Genomic DNA, 13199 nt, shown 5'->3' with positions numbered 1-13199 from the left:
AACTTTTTCAATGGAGGAGGAAGCCAAGGGGCTTGAGGGGGCTTGATTTAAAGCCGTGCAAAGAGAAAGTTCTCGAACGCTGACAGCGTCACAGCTGTCAGGACATGATGTGGCATGATATGAGCTTGGTAAAGAAAGGAAAGGAAAGGGCAGTAGTTCTCACTCAGAGGCAGATGCACTGAGGATTTGACATTTTAAAGTGATATAAGTTCACACCCTGCCTGTAGATATATGGGTTGTTACACTGAAATTGCTTTAGGGTAAAAAAAAAAAAAGAAGAAGATGTCTTTGCATCTAAAACATTTAGTATCTTGATGTTTATTCAGTCCAAAAGAAGATTTTCAGGGTGATTCTTCTGTGTAATTAATTCAGTTCTAATCCAAAAATAAAGTCCCTTCTGACACCGTGAGCATTGCTTTTTAAATGCTCTTGCAGTAATTATTGAAATACAGATTTTAAACGCAGAAACATAATCAACAGAGATGCAACCCGTCTTATTACCATTGTGTCCCTGATCAAGCCCGTGGGTCCCACTTGACCCTGAGTGTCACCAGGGGGACTGTCCCTGTAACTACTAATTGAAAGGCGCTCTGGATAAATAGATGCCAGAGCACAGGCTCTGAAAATATTTTTTTTAATTGACATTTTCCGATTTGTAATTCATTTCCCCGTGTATTTCCTGAGAGAGCGGTGCGCAGCTTCAGTCACATCACAGTGACATGTGCCTGACCAGGGAGGGAGTCTCATTATGTCAAGTCTGAACAGCACTGAGCAGCAAATTCTCTTCTCTTATATTTCACCCCTTCTGTTGCACAACAACTGCCAGGCAGTGAAGATGAAGAATGTTCACTTAACATTAAGTCTTAAGTCTTTAAATAAAGAAAACTGTAAGAAAAGTATGAAAAGTGTCATTACTAGGGTGCACAGTGGTGCGCAAACATCACAGTTTGGCTCGTTCCTCAGTTTTGAAGTCAGGGTTTGGTTCAGTGCAGTACATTTTCAGATTAATGGGATTAAAGGAAAAAAAAATCTTTTCATCCTTGTCGAAGAATGATTAACAGAATAAAGTATGGCTGCTACAAAATGTCAACTGTTTGTTCCACTGAACATCCAGGGTCTGGACATTGAGGCTCTGGAGAGCTGGAAGTACCTTGGGGTTCATCTGAACAATAAACTGGATTGGACTCATAACACAAATGCTCAGAGGAGGCTGGCCTATGGTCAGTGGTGGCCTAGCGGTTAAGGAAGCGGACCCGTAATCAGAACGTTGCCGGTTTGAATCCCGATCCGCCAAGGTGCCACTGAGGTGCCAATGAGCAAAGCACCGTCCCCACACACTGCTCCCCGGGCGCCTTTCATGGCTGCCCACTGCTCACTCAGGGTGATGGGTTAAATGCAGAGGACAAATTTCACTGTGTGCACTGTGTGCTGTGCTGCTGTGTATCACATGTGACAATCACTTCACTTTCTTCTTCTGTAGTGGCATCAGTCGTTTTTTACGGTGTGGTCTGCTGGGGCAGCAGCATCTTCGCTGGGGACAGAAAGACACTGAACAGGCTGATCCGGATGGACAGCTCTGTTCTAGGATGCCCTCTGGACCCAGTGGAGGTGGTGAGTGACAGGAGAATGGTGGCTAAGCTGTCATCCCTGTTGGACAACATCTCCCACCCCATGCAGGAAACTCTGACAGCACTGAGCAGCTCCTTCAGTGGAAGGCTACTGCACCCACGATGTGGGAAGGAGAGGTTCAGAAGGTGTTTTCTTCCAACCGCTGCCAGACTCTATAACAAAGACCTCACAGTTGAACACACACACACACACACACACACACACACAGACAAACACACATTTCAAATACATCATGGTAATTACCAACTGTACAGGTGTACCCATTGCATTTTACCCATTTTACCCATTTGTAGAAATATACTTATTTATTTTTTGCTGCTATTTATCTCTGTTTTTGCTGCTATTACTTCTGTTTCTATCCACTTTCTGCCGTAACAAATGCAATTTTCCACTTGTGGGACTAATAAAGGTTGATCTTATCTCTTATCTTAAGTGTTTGCAACTACCAATAAAAAAGTAAATTCAAGATAAGTATGATCTCAGGTAAATAATTAGAATCTGTGCTACACAAATATGATCTGAAGCTATTAGTAAAGCTGCCATTTGTCACTTTATTTCTTGGAATAATGTTATGACACTGCGTTGTTACGGTATATTTTGTTACTGGATTGCCATAAAGTGACACTGACGGTGCGGTACGGACACACACACTGTAACAGCCCTTGTTTCCACAGTGCGGCTGTTCTTCGTTGACCTTTCACCCCCGCTGAAAACCAGAAAGGGAAACTTCCTACATCAAAGGAGGGTGCTGGGATGCCGATGTGACTGATCTTGTCCTTATCAGACACTTTATTGTTCTAGGATATGATGTGCCATAATGAAAGAAAGAACACACACAGTTGCTTCTTTTATTTTCATTTCTTCAGCGGCGGTGTGGAAAAGTGGAGAACATTATATATCAATCAGAAGGAGGTGTGCCAATCTCAGGTTTCACACCACACATGGGTCCCACATAAAGGGCAGCACTCGAACGTCAGAGCCGCTCAGTTAACCTGATCGCACACACACCCCTGCACACACCAGGTATGGTTTTTATCAATTATCTACTTTACTCATTTTGCTTCACATTCAGTCCATACTGAATGTTACCGAAATAGTACATTATTGTACTATTGTGTTATGAGGAACTGATTATTATATGATTTATGAATCTGTGCCATCTATTGTGTTCTTCTCTTCTCTGTATAAAACGCTCTTATGTTACATTAATGAAATGCCTTAAATCTACAGCATTTTAGTTGCCATTTATGTAGGCGAAACATGCAGGCTCTCACTGTTTTACAAAGAGCCGTTGTCCAAGGTTCAAGGAGAAAAAGAGGGAAGTTTCTTAGATAAGGATCTTTATTGTCCCTTGGCTGATAATTGCGTTGTTGTGTTATTTGGCTCAACTCTACACCCTGTCCCAGAGGAAGCCATGAAGTTCTACGCCCTCCTTTTTCTGGTCCTCCTGACCTGCTTGTACCTGACCACGGCACAAGGTAAAGACAAAGTGGACAAAAGGCTGGCTTTCATTTTCTTCCATTATACATGATTCATATAAGAACAGGATGGGTCGGAGATGGTTATTATCTGAGGAGTATTATTCCTATGTCTTATCCCTTATCTGGAGTAAAATGTATTTCCAGAATAATTCGCATCTGATCTGGTCCCTACTCTAGGTTGGGATAACAGGACCCAATTGCTCTAACTGGGCAATCTGTTTAATGTTATTTCAAATGAAATGTAACTGAAATCCTGGTTACCTTTGAACACATCCAGGAAACAGTACTCATTTATAATAAATGCATATAAATTTTTCACAGCTTCCTGGTTATTTCGGAACAGTTTCATTTGTAGAGCAAATTGCTCTACAGTCTATGTTATCAGCGAAAATCAGGGTGTTCTAATATTTACCCAGATACAATTTACTTTTGGCTGTAGGCGGTGCATTAGGGTCGCTCTGTGGTAACTTGCCTTTGTATACAAAATCAAGATTGGGAATATTTTACAAGTCCTGGCCCATTAATTCCTGGTGCTCTCATCAGATAAACCTGTAAGCGCAGTTCAAAGTTGTTTGTATCCTTTTTGTGTTCCCACATTTCAGGTTCCTATGAAGACTGCTGTCTAAAGTATGTGAAAACTGTCAAGCCAGCAATCAAAAGAAGGGTGACACAATACAGGCTCCAAGAACTGGACGGTGGTTGCAATATCCCTGCTGTGGTGTGAGTAATCACTCAGATCTACCAATTTTGTGGTTGCCATTCATTATAATATATATCAATATCTGTACAAACGGTCTGTCTGAAATTCACTGGCAAAACCGGAGCAGAAATCTCATTAGGGCTCATACGGCTTGTGTCTCCTGGCAGGTTTACACTCAAGTATGGGCGTGTGATGTGCGCTGACCCTAAGCAGCCCTGGGTGAAGAGTCTTGTTCACAATCTGGACCGAAAAATGGTGATTGACGGTTTCTTTCCTTCTCGCACATTATTTCATACTTTGTTTTCAAGAGGCTTCAAGCATCCTTGTTCTTTGTGAATAATCTTCAGACATGACCTAAGGGCTTTATTTAAACTAGGGCTGTCATTCAAACAAAACAAGAAAATCTATTACACATATTGTTGCAAATAATTCGTAAGACTAATGCTTTTTAGTAATGTGTCATTAAAAACTATGACCAGTGAGTTCATAGTGTAAAATAAAATTTAAATACAATTTTTGCCCAAGGACAAAAATGGTCTGCCCCAAGACACTGTTAACCACGAGTCAAATGGCACTGCATATTTTAAATATTTTTTATCAGTTCGTGCCTGATTTCAATTCACTGTGCACCTGAAAATAAAATGGCTCCTCACGTACCTTTTTAAAGTTTTTTTTTTTAAAGTGAAGTGATTGTCACATGCGATACACAGCAGCACAGCACACGATGCACACAGTGAAATTTGTCCTCTGCATTTAACCCATCACCCTGAGTGAGCAGTGGGCAGCCATGACAAGCGCCCGGGGAGCAGTGTGTGGGGACGGTGCTTTGCTCAGTGGCACCTCAGTGGCACCTTGGCGGATCGGGAATCGAACCTGCAACGTTCTGATTACAGGACCGTTTCCTTAACCGCTAGGCCACCACTGCCCCTGTTTGAAGACATAAATTCGCACACGAAATGTGCACCATCGGAACTGGCCCAAAAACTCCTTCACTTCCCGTTTATGTAGGCATTGTGTCCGACCTGGAAAGTCAGTGTCAAAGGTCAGAGCCCACACCAGGAGTACGCGGAACACAGCTGCGTTGAAGGCGTTTGAAGCGGGTCTCAGCGATTAACACGTTCAGTTTGACAGCCCTAATTTTTCATATTCACCGCTTCTTGGCTTTCGTCTGCTCAGGCAACATTTCGCAAAAAGAGACTGACCGGACGTCCTTCTGCTTTTCACAGGGCCGCAGGGGCTGATCCTTTGTCGGACTCACGTTCCTCCCCTCAATCACCAAGCTTTAATCTGATTTCTGAGCACAGACCTCTGGGCAGAGTGAATTCCGGGCACCCGCACTGCTTTCTCCGATGCTCGGAGATGCCGGGAGTCTCGCCGCATACTGCTTTGAACAGTTCAACTGGTTTAGTAGAGAAGCACACTGGTGTGAGATTCAAGCACTGAACCCACGATGACTGAGGGACCCCTGTTATTGGGATTTTGTAAGATACGTGTGATTGGGTCCTTTTGCTCTCTCGTCTCTGGTGGACGTCATCCACAGATGCAATGCGCTAAACATTAATAACGGCATCAGCAATTATGCTATCTTAATAAGCTCAGAACAAGGAAGGGGGGAGGGTGGATTTGCTTTTTGGACCAAAAACCTCAATAAATTCTTTCATCTGGAAAACGACCATAGAAAATATCAGAAATCTCTTTTCTGCGTTTGCAATACATTTGATTATGAATTTGAAGTCAGTTCCAAAATCTAGAAAGCATTTTTAAAATTTTGGAGAGGTCCAGAATTGTATAATAGAGACCAAAATGTCATGGTAAGGTGTTTTGTTATTCTGCTATTCTATGTCTGCTTTTTGCGACATGGTCTTATCATGACTGGTTCACTGTTGCAATGCACTTTTGTAATGTATATCGATTAATGTAATCAATTATCTTGCCATATTTTTTTTTTTTTTTACATTTGTATGCATTTTATGACAGGCTTATTGTGTAATAAACTCTCATACAACCCCCCTGCTTTTCATGTCGTCATTTATATCTTTCATTCCGAATGACAAACACCGAATTTTTTACATATCCTCTATCCTCAGCTCAGCAGAAATCAGTCCAGCCCTGCATCTTGCTGTGAAAAACAATATTTTGTCGTGCATAGCCGTAGACGCATATGAACGGAAAACAAAAGTGCAACAGACCCCGAGAACCTACGCACAAGATAAATCCCTGTCCATCAATACCTTCATCCATCCTCGCAAAAAAAGACGCTGCACATCCTCTTTCAAAATAAGACGTGCACGCACATACGCACACTGACAGAAACACGCTTGACAGCGTGCACGTTCAGTCCTGCTTCTTCTGTGTTATATTCTCATATTTCATGGGAGTAGGTAATTGGTAAGTCCCTCCGTGGACACCTTCACTTCTCTTGAAACAACTCAGCATGTCCGGGACGCGTTCGCGTTGCTGATAGAGATCTCAGCAGCTTGTGAAGAAAGTCACAGCTTCCGCCAAGATGAAGTGTTTCTTGTCAGCGCCCTAAACATCCCCGCAGCCATAACATCAGAGCTCTATACATCACTTTTGAAACGGCGCCCAGGCCTGTGCTCAGGGCCCGAACCTGCACATGGAGTCGTGCAGGGCTGCACGTGCCCACGACTTCTCTCACGCGAGTACTTCCCCGAACCGAGTTTATACGAGCGCGTGGAAATGAGTTGAACGTAAATAAGCGGCACCCATGAGAACATGAGTGAGGGTGAATGAGGAGTCCCCCGCACATCTCAGAATAGAGTACCGATTACAGAAGGCGTCGGGGTCTCCTTGAAATCGGGTCAGGTCTTTAGGTGCCTTGCGTAAGGGGAATGTTTCGGCGCTAAATTGGCACGGAATGGCCATTCTTCCTGCATTACTCCCTATTGTTGATAACAGGGCCGAGTCCTTGAGTCTTGAGGCTGGAAGGTGTGGGGCCATGTTTTGTTCTGGAGCTGAGTTATGGCAAGAAAAGGAATCCTGTCTGGAGACGTCTTCCAAGTCCTCTGTGAAGAAAAAAAGGGCCGAAATCAATTCACGGTTTGTATTCACGTCTCTATGCTTCGGCGTGCTGGGACAATCGCTCCAATCACTCCATCTCTCATGCTCTGTCTCTCTTCATGCTAAATTTATTATAAGAGAAATTGTTTTAACAGGGGAATGAAGGGAAGCCTTTGCAATAACAATGCACCCTTCGTTTCTGGAACGGAGAAAGAAAACCTAGGAGGTCATCAGCAAAATCCCAGTCTGCTCCACATACACTTTGTAATTCTAACATTCATCACTCTGTGATGTTGAAATGTTGTTCCAAGCAGACGTGGACTTGCCCTACTTTCAGGGGATCAAAAATCTCCACACTCTTGTTCTCATCTGGATCTCTTGTGAACCGGAGATACTGCCAGAGCAGGATGACCTACAAAGCCTTGTCACTCAGCTCTGGAGGTCCTCAATGTGTCACGTTGAAGCTTCTGTTTTATCGGGCCTACAGGTTGAGGCAGAACGCAAACGTTCTGTCACAGGAGATATGCAGAAATACTAGAAGCACCTGAGCAAACCAGGCTCACGATGTTTGCGGGAAGCTTTTTTTTTTTTTTTAGCTCCACGTGTGCAAGGTTGGTGGGGAATTAAGCTCATTTCCTGCTGAGGGGGATGTTTGGAGGTATGTTGGGGTGTTCCAGTAATTCAACAATTCCAGCTTAATAGAAAGTTTCACACGAACTGGTGGTGGACATGGCACAGTTATAAAGATATGAGGATAAATGATACAAAGATATGGATTACTGGGAAATGTGTGAAAATTCACCCTCAGCATCGTGTGAACATTCCAGTGGAAGTTCATGAAAGTTAGCTGAAGTTACAGTGACCACCATGATTAGAGGCCTGGCTGAAATTTTTTATCAGCTAGTTAATTAAAACTGTGACTGCCTCCTGGTGGATGGTGTTGGTTCTTTTTATTTTTTTTTACTGAGTAAAATATTAATAATACATTTGTGTTTTTCCAGAACACACACATTACAATATTTTGTAAAATAGCATTATATACAGTGGTTACGCATTAACAATATATGTAATATACATCATAATGATGAAACAGCATCATAAAACATAAACAAATTAGTTGATTATACAATTATGTCATTACTTTGTGATACATTCTATATACAAACATTAGTTATTATGAGCTACTGGTTTTCATTTAAGCATCTTTAACCTGGTAAAGTGGTAAAATACCAGATTTTCTTTGGCTACATAAAAAAAAAAGACAAAAAATATGTTTTTGCATATTTACATTTACGGCATTTATCAGATGCCCTTATCCAGAGCAACTTACAATCAGTAGTTACAGGGACAGTCCCCCCCTGGAGCAACTTAGGGTTAAGTGTCTTGCTCAGGGACACAATGGTACTAAGTGGGATTTGAACCTGGGTCTTCTGGTGTGTTACCCACTAGGCTACTACCACCCATATTCGTCTCATGGCACATGCTAGAGTATTGAACACACTGTGGACGGAGTCTCCTTCCGCAAGGCGACCAGCGGGTGGGACCAGCGTCGGGTGGGAAGGAAGTTAGTGCATTTGAAGGCCTGGTAGCCCACTGCCTCGATGGTCCGCCTCCTTTGGGCGCGGTGCAGCAGGATGCGATAGATGCCTGTGACTGGATTGCGTGAGTCCATGCCGGACGCGCAGTTGTTCACGATCTGGGCCTCACCGATGCCCAGCTCCTCCAGAGCAGCCTTGACCTCCAGGTCATCCGTACTGAGCAACTGGGCGCTGTCAGCGAAATGCAGTGGCGTGGGCTTGGCGGGAGGGTACGCCTCGGCATACTCCACCCCCTTTAGCCACATGCAGCCCATGATCTGAGCCACCGAGAGGCGGTCGGCGGGCACGGCCTTCAGGATGCCCCTGATGAGCCACCGGCAGCTCTCGGGCACGTAGGACGGGATGGCATACGAACCCTGGAGAATGCACCACTTCAGGCGACCCAGGTTGGCGGCATTGAAGGGCAGCGAGGCCGTCACCATGAAGTACAGCAGAATGCCCAAGGCCCAGATGTCCACGTAGTGTCCAATGTAGCCTTTGTCCTTGAAGAGCTCTGGCGCCGTGTAGGGCGGCGACCCACAGAAGGTGGTGAGGATCTGGTTTGAGCGGCACTCTGTGCTGAAGCCAAAATCACCCACCTTGATGCAGCAGCTTGTAGTGTAGAAAACGTTCTCTGCCTTCAGGTCCCTGTGCACTATGTTGTTCTCATGCTGACCAACAGATAAAAGCGATAAAAAATAAATGTATCATGCATAATTATGACTTGTATTGTAATTACAGCGCATGACCGTGAAGGGTGAATTGGATGAAAAGGTGGGCCGCATTTGAAGGAGCCTCTGAATCAGTCTCACGTGTATTTTTTTTTCCTTTTCTAATTTGCATTATGGTTTTAACTGTTTAGTTGAATGTGAAATTCTGATCACATTCATAATCATGATGCAATTAAAGACTTAATAATCATCACCACAGACAAAGTTAGAAATAGATCCATTTACAGAGGCAAAATGCCCAGTTTGACTGTTCACCTTCATACCGGCAACCACATTACACTCCAAAATAGCAAATAGCAAATGTTACTGGTCACATTAAGGCCAGTCAGAACAGAGGATTCATCCAGTTCAGGAGTTTATGTTTTAATCATTCAACACAAAATTCTATTGAACCTCCAATGCCTATTTAGATCCGTAAATTGAGTCAAACATCTTTTAAGTTTCTTTTAACGTGATATTTAAACAGGGGGGGAAATATATAAAATTCTCCATCTCTGCTGGCAATGTGTACCAGACCTTTTGCACTCCAGTCGATCCTCACCATATGTCTGACTGCGGCCATGATCTGCGAGAAGACCAGCTTACTCTCCAGGTCAGGCAGGCGCCCCCTGGTGGTGATGCGGGAGTAGAGCTCTCCTCCGGCCGCGTACTCCATCACCAGGTACAGGCGCTGGAACGTCTCCACCACCTCAAACAGGCGCACTACGTTTGGGTGGGACAACTTTTCCATGCAAGAGATCTCAGTGGCGAACAAGCGCTGCGAGCGCTTGTCCAGACGGGCCTTGTCCAGTATTTTGATGGCAACTCTTTCTTGAAGGTTGTATTAAAGTTTTGTTTTTCGGGGAAAAAAGGGGGAAAAGACAAGAAGGAAAGAGTTTAAAATTAAAACATGATGCTAGATAAATCAATTTGTATATGTGAAGTGTCTTGATTACTTCATTTTACTGTATTTGCAGGAGATTGGCCATTGATCAAGTGTTGAATGAGTGAGTGAACAGGTGAAAATACCATCCTCCTGGGGTCGGCCCGGGGTCTAAAGCTTCTCTGCGGATTACTGAGCCTCCTGCCCTCTAGACTGACCTAGTTCTGAATCCCCGCAGACGCACCGCAGGCCGAGACTGTGGAGAGGCTGGAGACGTCGCCCGGCCCGAGGGAGAAGAGGTCGGCCCAGCAGCAGCGTGCTCCTCCTGCCCTTTAGCTGGCAGGCGGGAGAAGAGCCCGGGGGATCTGGCGTGTCTGCTGCTGGCAGACTGTGACTCACTGCTTAGCGCACGGCGTGTCAGTGACTTACACGCGGATTTAAAGTGATTACCGGCCAGTGGCGAAATGGTCTTGGACTTTCAGTGCGCTAAGCGCGGGGGGGGGGGGCTTGTTTGATAGTCTCGGACCTCTGGATTTTCATAAATCAATACATAATTACATTTTTTTCATCCAATAGACAATCTTTAATTATGTCAGTGCATGTCACGTATTGACAGAAGGGGGGTTAAATGATTAAGAATGAGGAAGTAGTGTGTGTCTCAGCTGTCAATCATTTTTAAATCATAAAAAATATACAGTACAGGCCAAAAGTTTTGACACGCCTTCTCATTCAATGTGTTTTCTTTATTTTCATGACCATTTACGTTGGTAGATTCTCACTGAAGGCATCAAAACTATGAATGAACACATGTGGAGTTATGTACTTAACAAAAAAAGGTGAAATAACTGAAAACATGTTTTATATTCTAGTTTCTTTGCTCTGATTACTGCTTTGCACTCTCTTGTCATTCTCTCGATGAGCTTCAAGAGGTCGTCGCCTGAAATGGTCCAACAGTCTTGAAGGAGTTCCCAGAGGTGTTTAGCACTTGTTGGCCCCTTTGCCTTCACTCTGCGGTCCAGCTCACCCCAAACCATCTGGATTGGGTTCGGGTCCGGTGACTGTGGAGGTCAGGTCTCCACTATTTGTTAAGTACATAACTCCACATGTGTTCATTCATAGTTTTGATGCCTTCAGTGAGAATGTAAATGGTCATGAAAATAATGAAAACAAACTTTTGGCCTGTACTGTATATATTAAAAGTTGTCTTTTGGGTGACAGGAAAAAAAATTACACAGAAAAAAACAAGATAATTATTCAATTATTAATTATTCAAGATAACTATCAAATGGTTCTTTATTGTTTTAGCTATTTATGTAAATTCAGAGGACGGCGTTGACCTTTCACTAGCGGACGAGCACAATAATAGTCCCCTCAATGGTGGTAAATGAAAGGAACTTTTCACATAATTCCTACTGCCAGAGTAAAAGTAATAGGTCTTGCATGACACTTGTTGCTAGTATCTATAAAAATGTATGAACATTAAATGTTCCAGTAGCTTCTGTTGTTTCTGTCTCACCTTTAGTCACATCATGGATGCCCAGTTTGACCTGTGAGAAGTTTCCACAGCCAATCTCCCCTCGCAGCTCATAAAAGGCGACCCTGCGGCCAAACGTCAGGTCCTCCACCACCTTCTTCTCGTGGGACAGGTCGCGTATGGCCTTCTCAAACGGAGTCTGCGCCTGTCCTGCTGCCGGCGGCCGAGCCCCCGGGTCCAGGTTGTCCAGCGCGTCTTCTCCTCCCCCGCCATCTCTCACCTTGACATCAATCATGCAGGCCACCGGGAAGGTGAAGTCTTTAGATAGAGAAGGCATCAGTTCGCTGCTCTGGAGTTGGGGAAAGCAAAAAAAAAAAAAAAAAATGTAGAAGGTATTAAAAAAAAACATATTCGATTGCTGTAAACCATATCAGATAATTTACAAAAAAATGGAACGGTTTCACTCCAGTGTTACTCACCTCTGGATGTTAACAATGTCTTTACCTTTATTACAGGGGGTTCTTGTCCTTTACCAAGACCTTCCTTGATTTAGCTGTGGTGTTCAGGATCACTGATGGAATAACTGCTCAGAGGCCCGAGGTTCCCCCGTGAAGATGTAGGTTCCTTTACCACACCTATCCAGGTTCACAGCAGCTTCGCCCACTGTTCTCCACAGAGCGATGTGTCCACACACAGCCTCTTCTTCTCTCTCCTCGCTCCTCACACCGGTAGAATCTCCTCTTGCGCCCCCTCCCCTCCCTGACGGGCTGCAGAAGGATTTGTAGGGCCGCAAAATCCTCCAGACGGAGCTGCGGTCATCCATCTGAGCCGCTTTGTGGTCAGCGTCGCTGCAGCTCCACCAGAGGTGATTTTACCCTCTCCAACTCTCTCAAGCCACTGACTTGTCCAGGGGAGACGGTAATCGGATCGCCACTGTCTGCCGCTGTCTATACCGAGTAAACAGCTAGCGGTGTGTGTCTCCTACATTTAGCAAGTGACCTTGGACGCTTCAATGGCCAATGTTACCATATATACAGTATGCATATATTAGTGGTGGTGGCCTAGCAGTGGTGGCCTAGTGGTTAAGGAAGCGGCCCTGTAAACAGAAGGTTGCTGGTTCGAATCCCGATCCGCCAAGGTGCCACTGAGGTGCCACTGAGCAAAGCACCGTCCCCACACACTGCTCCCCGGGTGCCTGTCATGGCTGCCCACTGCTCACTCAGGGTGATGGGATAAATGCAGAGGACAAATTTCACTGTGTGCACCGTGTGCTGTGTATCACATGTGACAATCACTTCACTTAAACTTAATGATATGAGACTCTTTTGTTCAGTTTTTAAACAGACATACTAGGACCAAAATAATAATTTATTTGCAAGATATTGCGACAGCTCACAAATTACAGTAAACCAGAAAACTCAAGCCAACATGATGATGTACGAACTCATCGTCTGAGGGCTAAAATCGTTATAAAGTTGAGGCCGTCCGAGGTCAGCATGACACACATGAGCTGGAGCTCCCATGAACCCGACGTCCACTGCCCCACACCGCTGCACGTGCGTCGTCTCCTTCTGAGCTCAGCCTCTGTCCATACCGATGATTCAGAGGTAATCCGCCCTGTGCCGGCACGTGTCTCCAGGGAAGCAGGCAACCAGCGTTTGGGTGCCTGACACACTTTTATTTATTTCATAAATGCCACACATCGAGTGCCCATACCAAGCATA

General features: G+C 44.5%; 2 protein-coding genes across 2 annotated transcripts; one reads left to right on the top strand and one right to left on the bottom strand.

The window, feature by feature from the left end:
* Positions 1–2567: 2567 nt before the first annotated feature.
* ccl25a (chemokine (C-C motif) ligand 25a) lies at positions 2568–5763 on the top strand. The gene is made up of 5 exons (XM_028977542.1): positions 2568–2652; positions 3036–3107; positions 3713–3830; positions 3978–4065; positions 5037–5763. The coding sequence occupies exons 2-5, from the start codon at positions 3044–3046 to the stop codon at positions 5049–5051; spliced, it is 285 nt and encodes a 94-aa protein (XP_028833375.1). The 5' UTR covers positions 2568–2652; positions 3036–3043; the 3' UTR covers positions 5052–5763.
* A 2494-nt stretch (positions 5764–8257) lies between these two features.
* On the bottom strand, positions 8258–12168 carry LOC114788852 (serine/threonine-protein kinase NIM1-like). The gene is made up of 4 exons (XM_028977777.1): positions 11955–12168; positions 11518–11824; positions 9681–9949; positions 8258–9079 (listed from the first exon to the last, which is right to left on the bottom strand). The coding sequence occupies exons 2-4, from the start codon at positions 11810–11812 to the stop codon at positions 8315–8317; spliced, it is 1329 nt and encodes a 442-aa protein (XP_028833610.1). The 5' UTR covers positions 11813–11824; positions 11955–12168; the 3' UTR covers positions 8258–8314.
* Positions 12169–13199: the final 1031 nt, after the last annotated feature.

Source organism: Denticeps clupeoides, chromosome 4 (genome assembly GCF_900700375.1).
Source record: "Denticeps clupeoides chromosome 4, fDenClu1.1, whole genome shotgun sequence".
Classification (NCBI taxonomy): Eukaryota; Metazoa; Chordata; class Actinopteri; order Clupeiformes; family Denticipitidae; genus Denticeps; species Denticeps clupeoides.
Note: the sequence above shows the minus strand (reverse complement) of the source record. Positions and strands in the feature narration are given on the sequence as shown.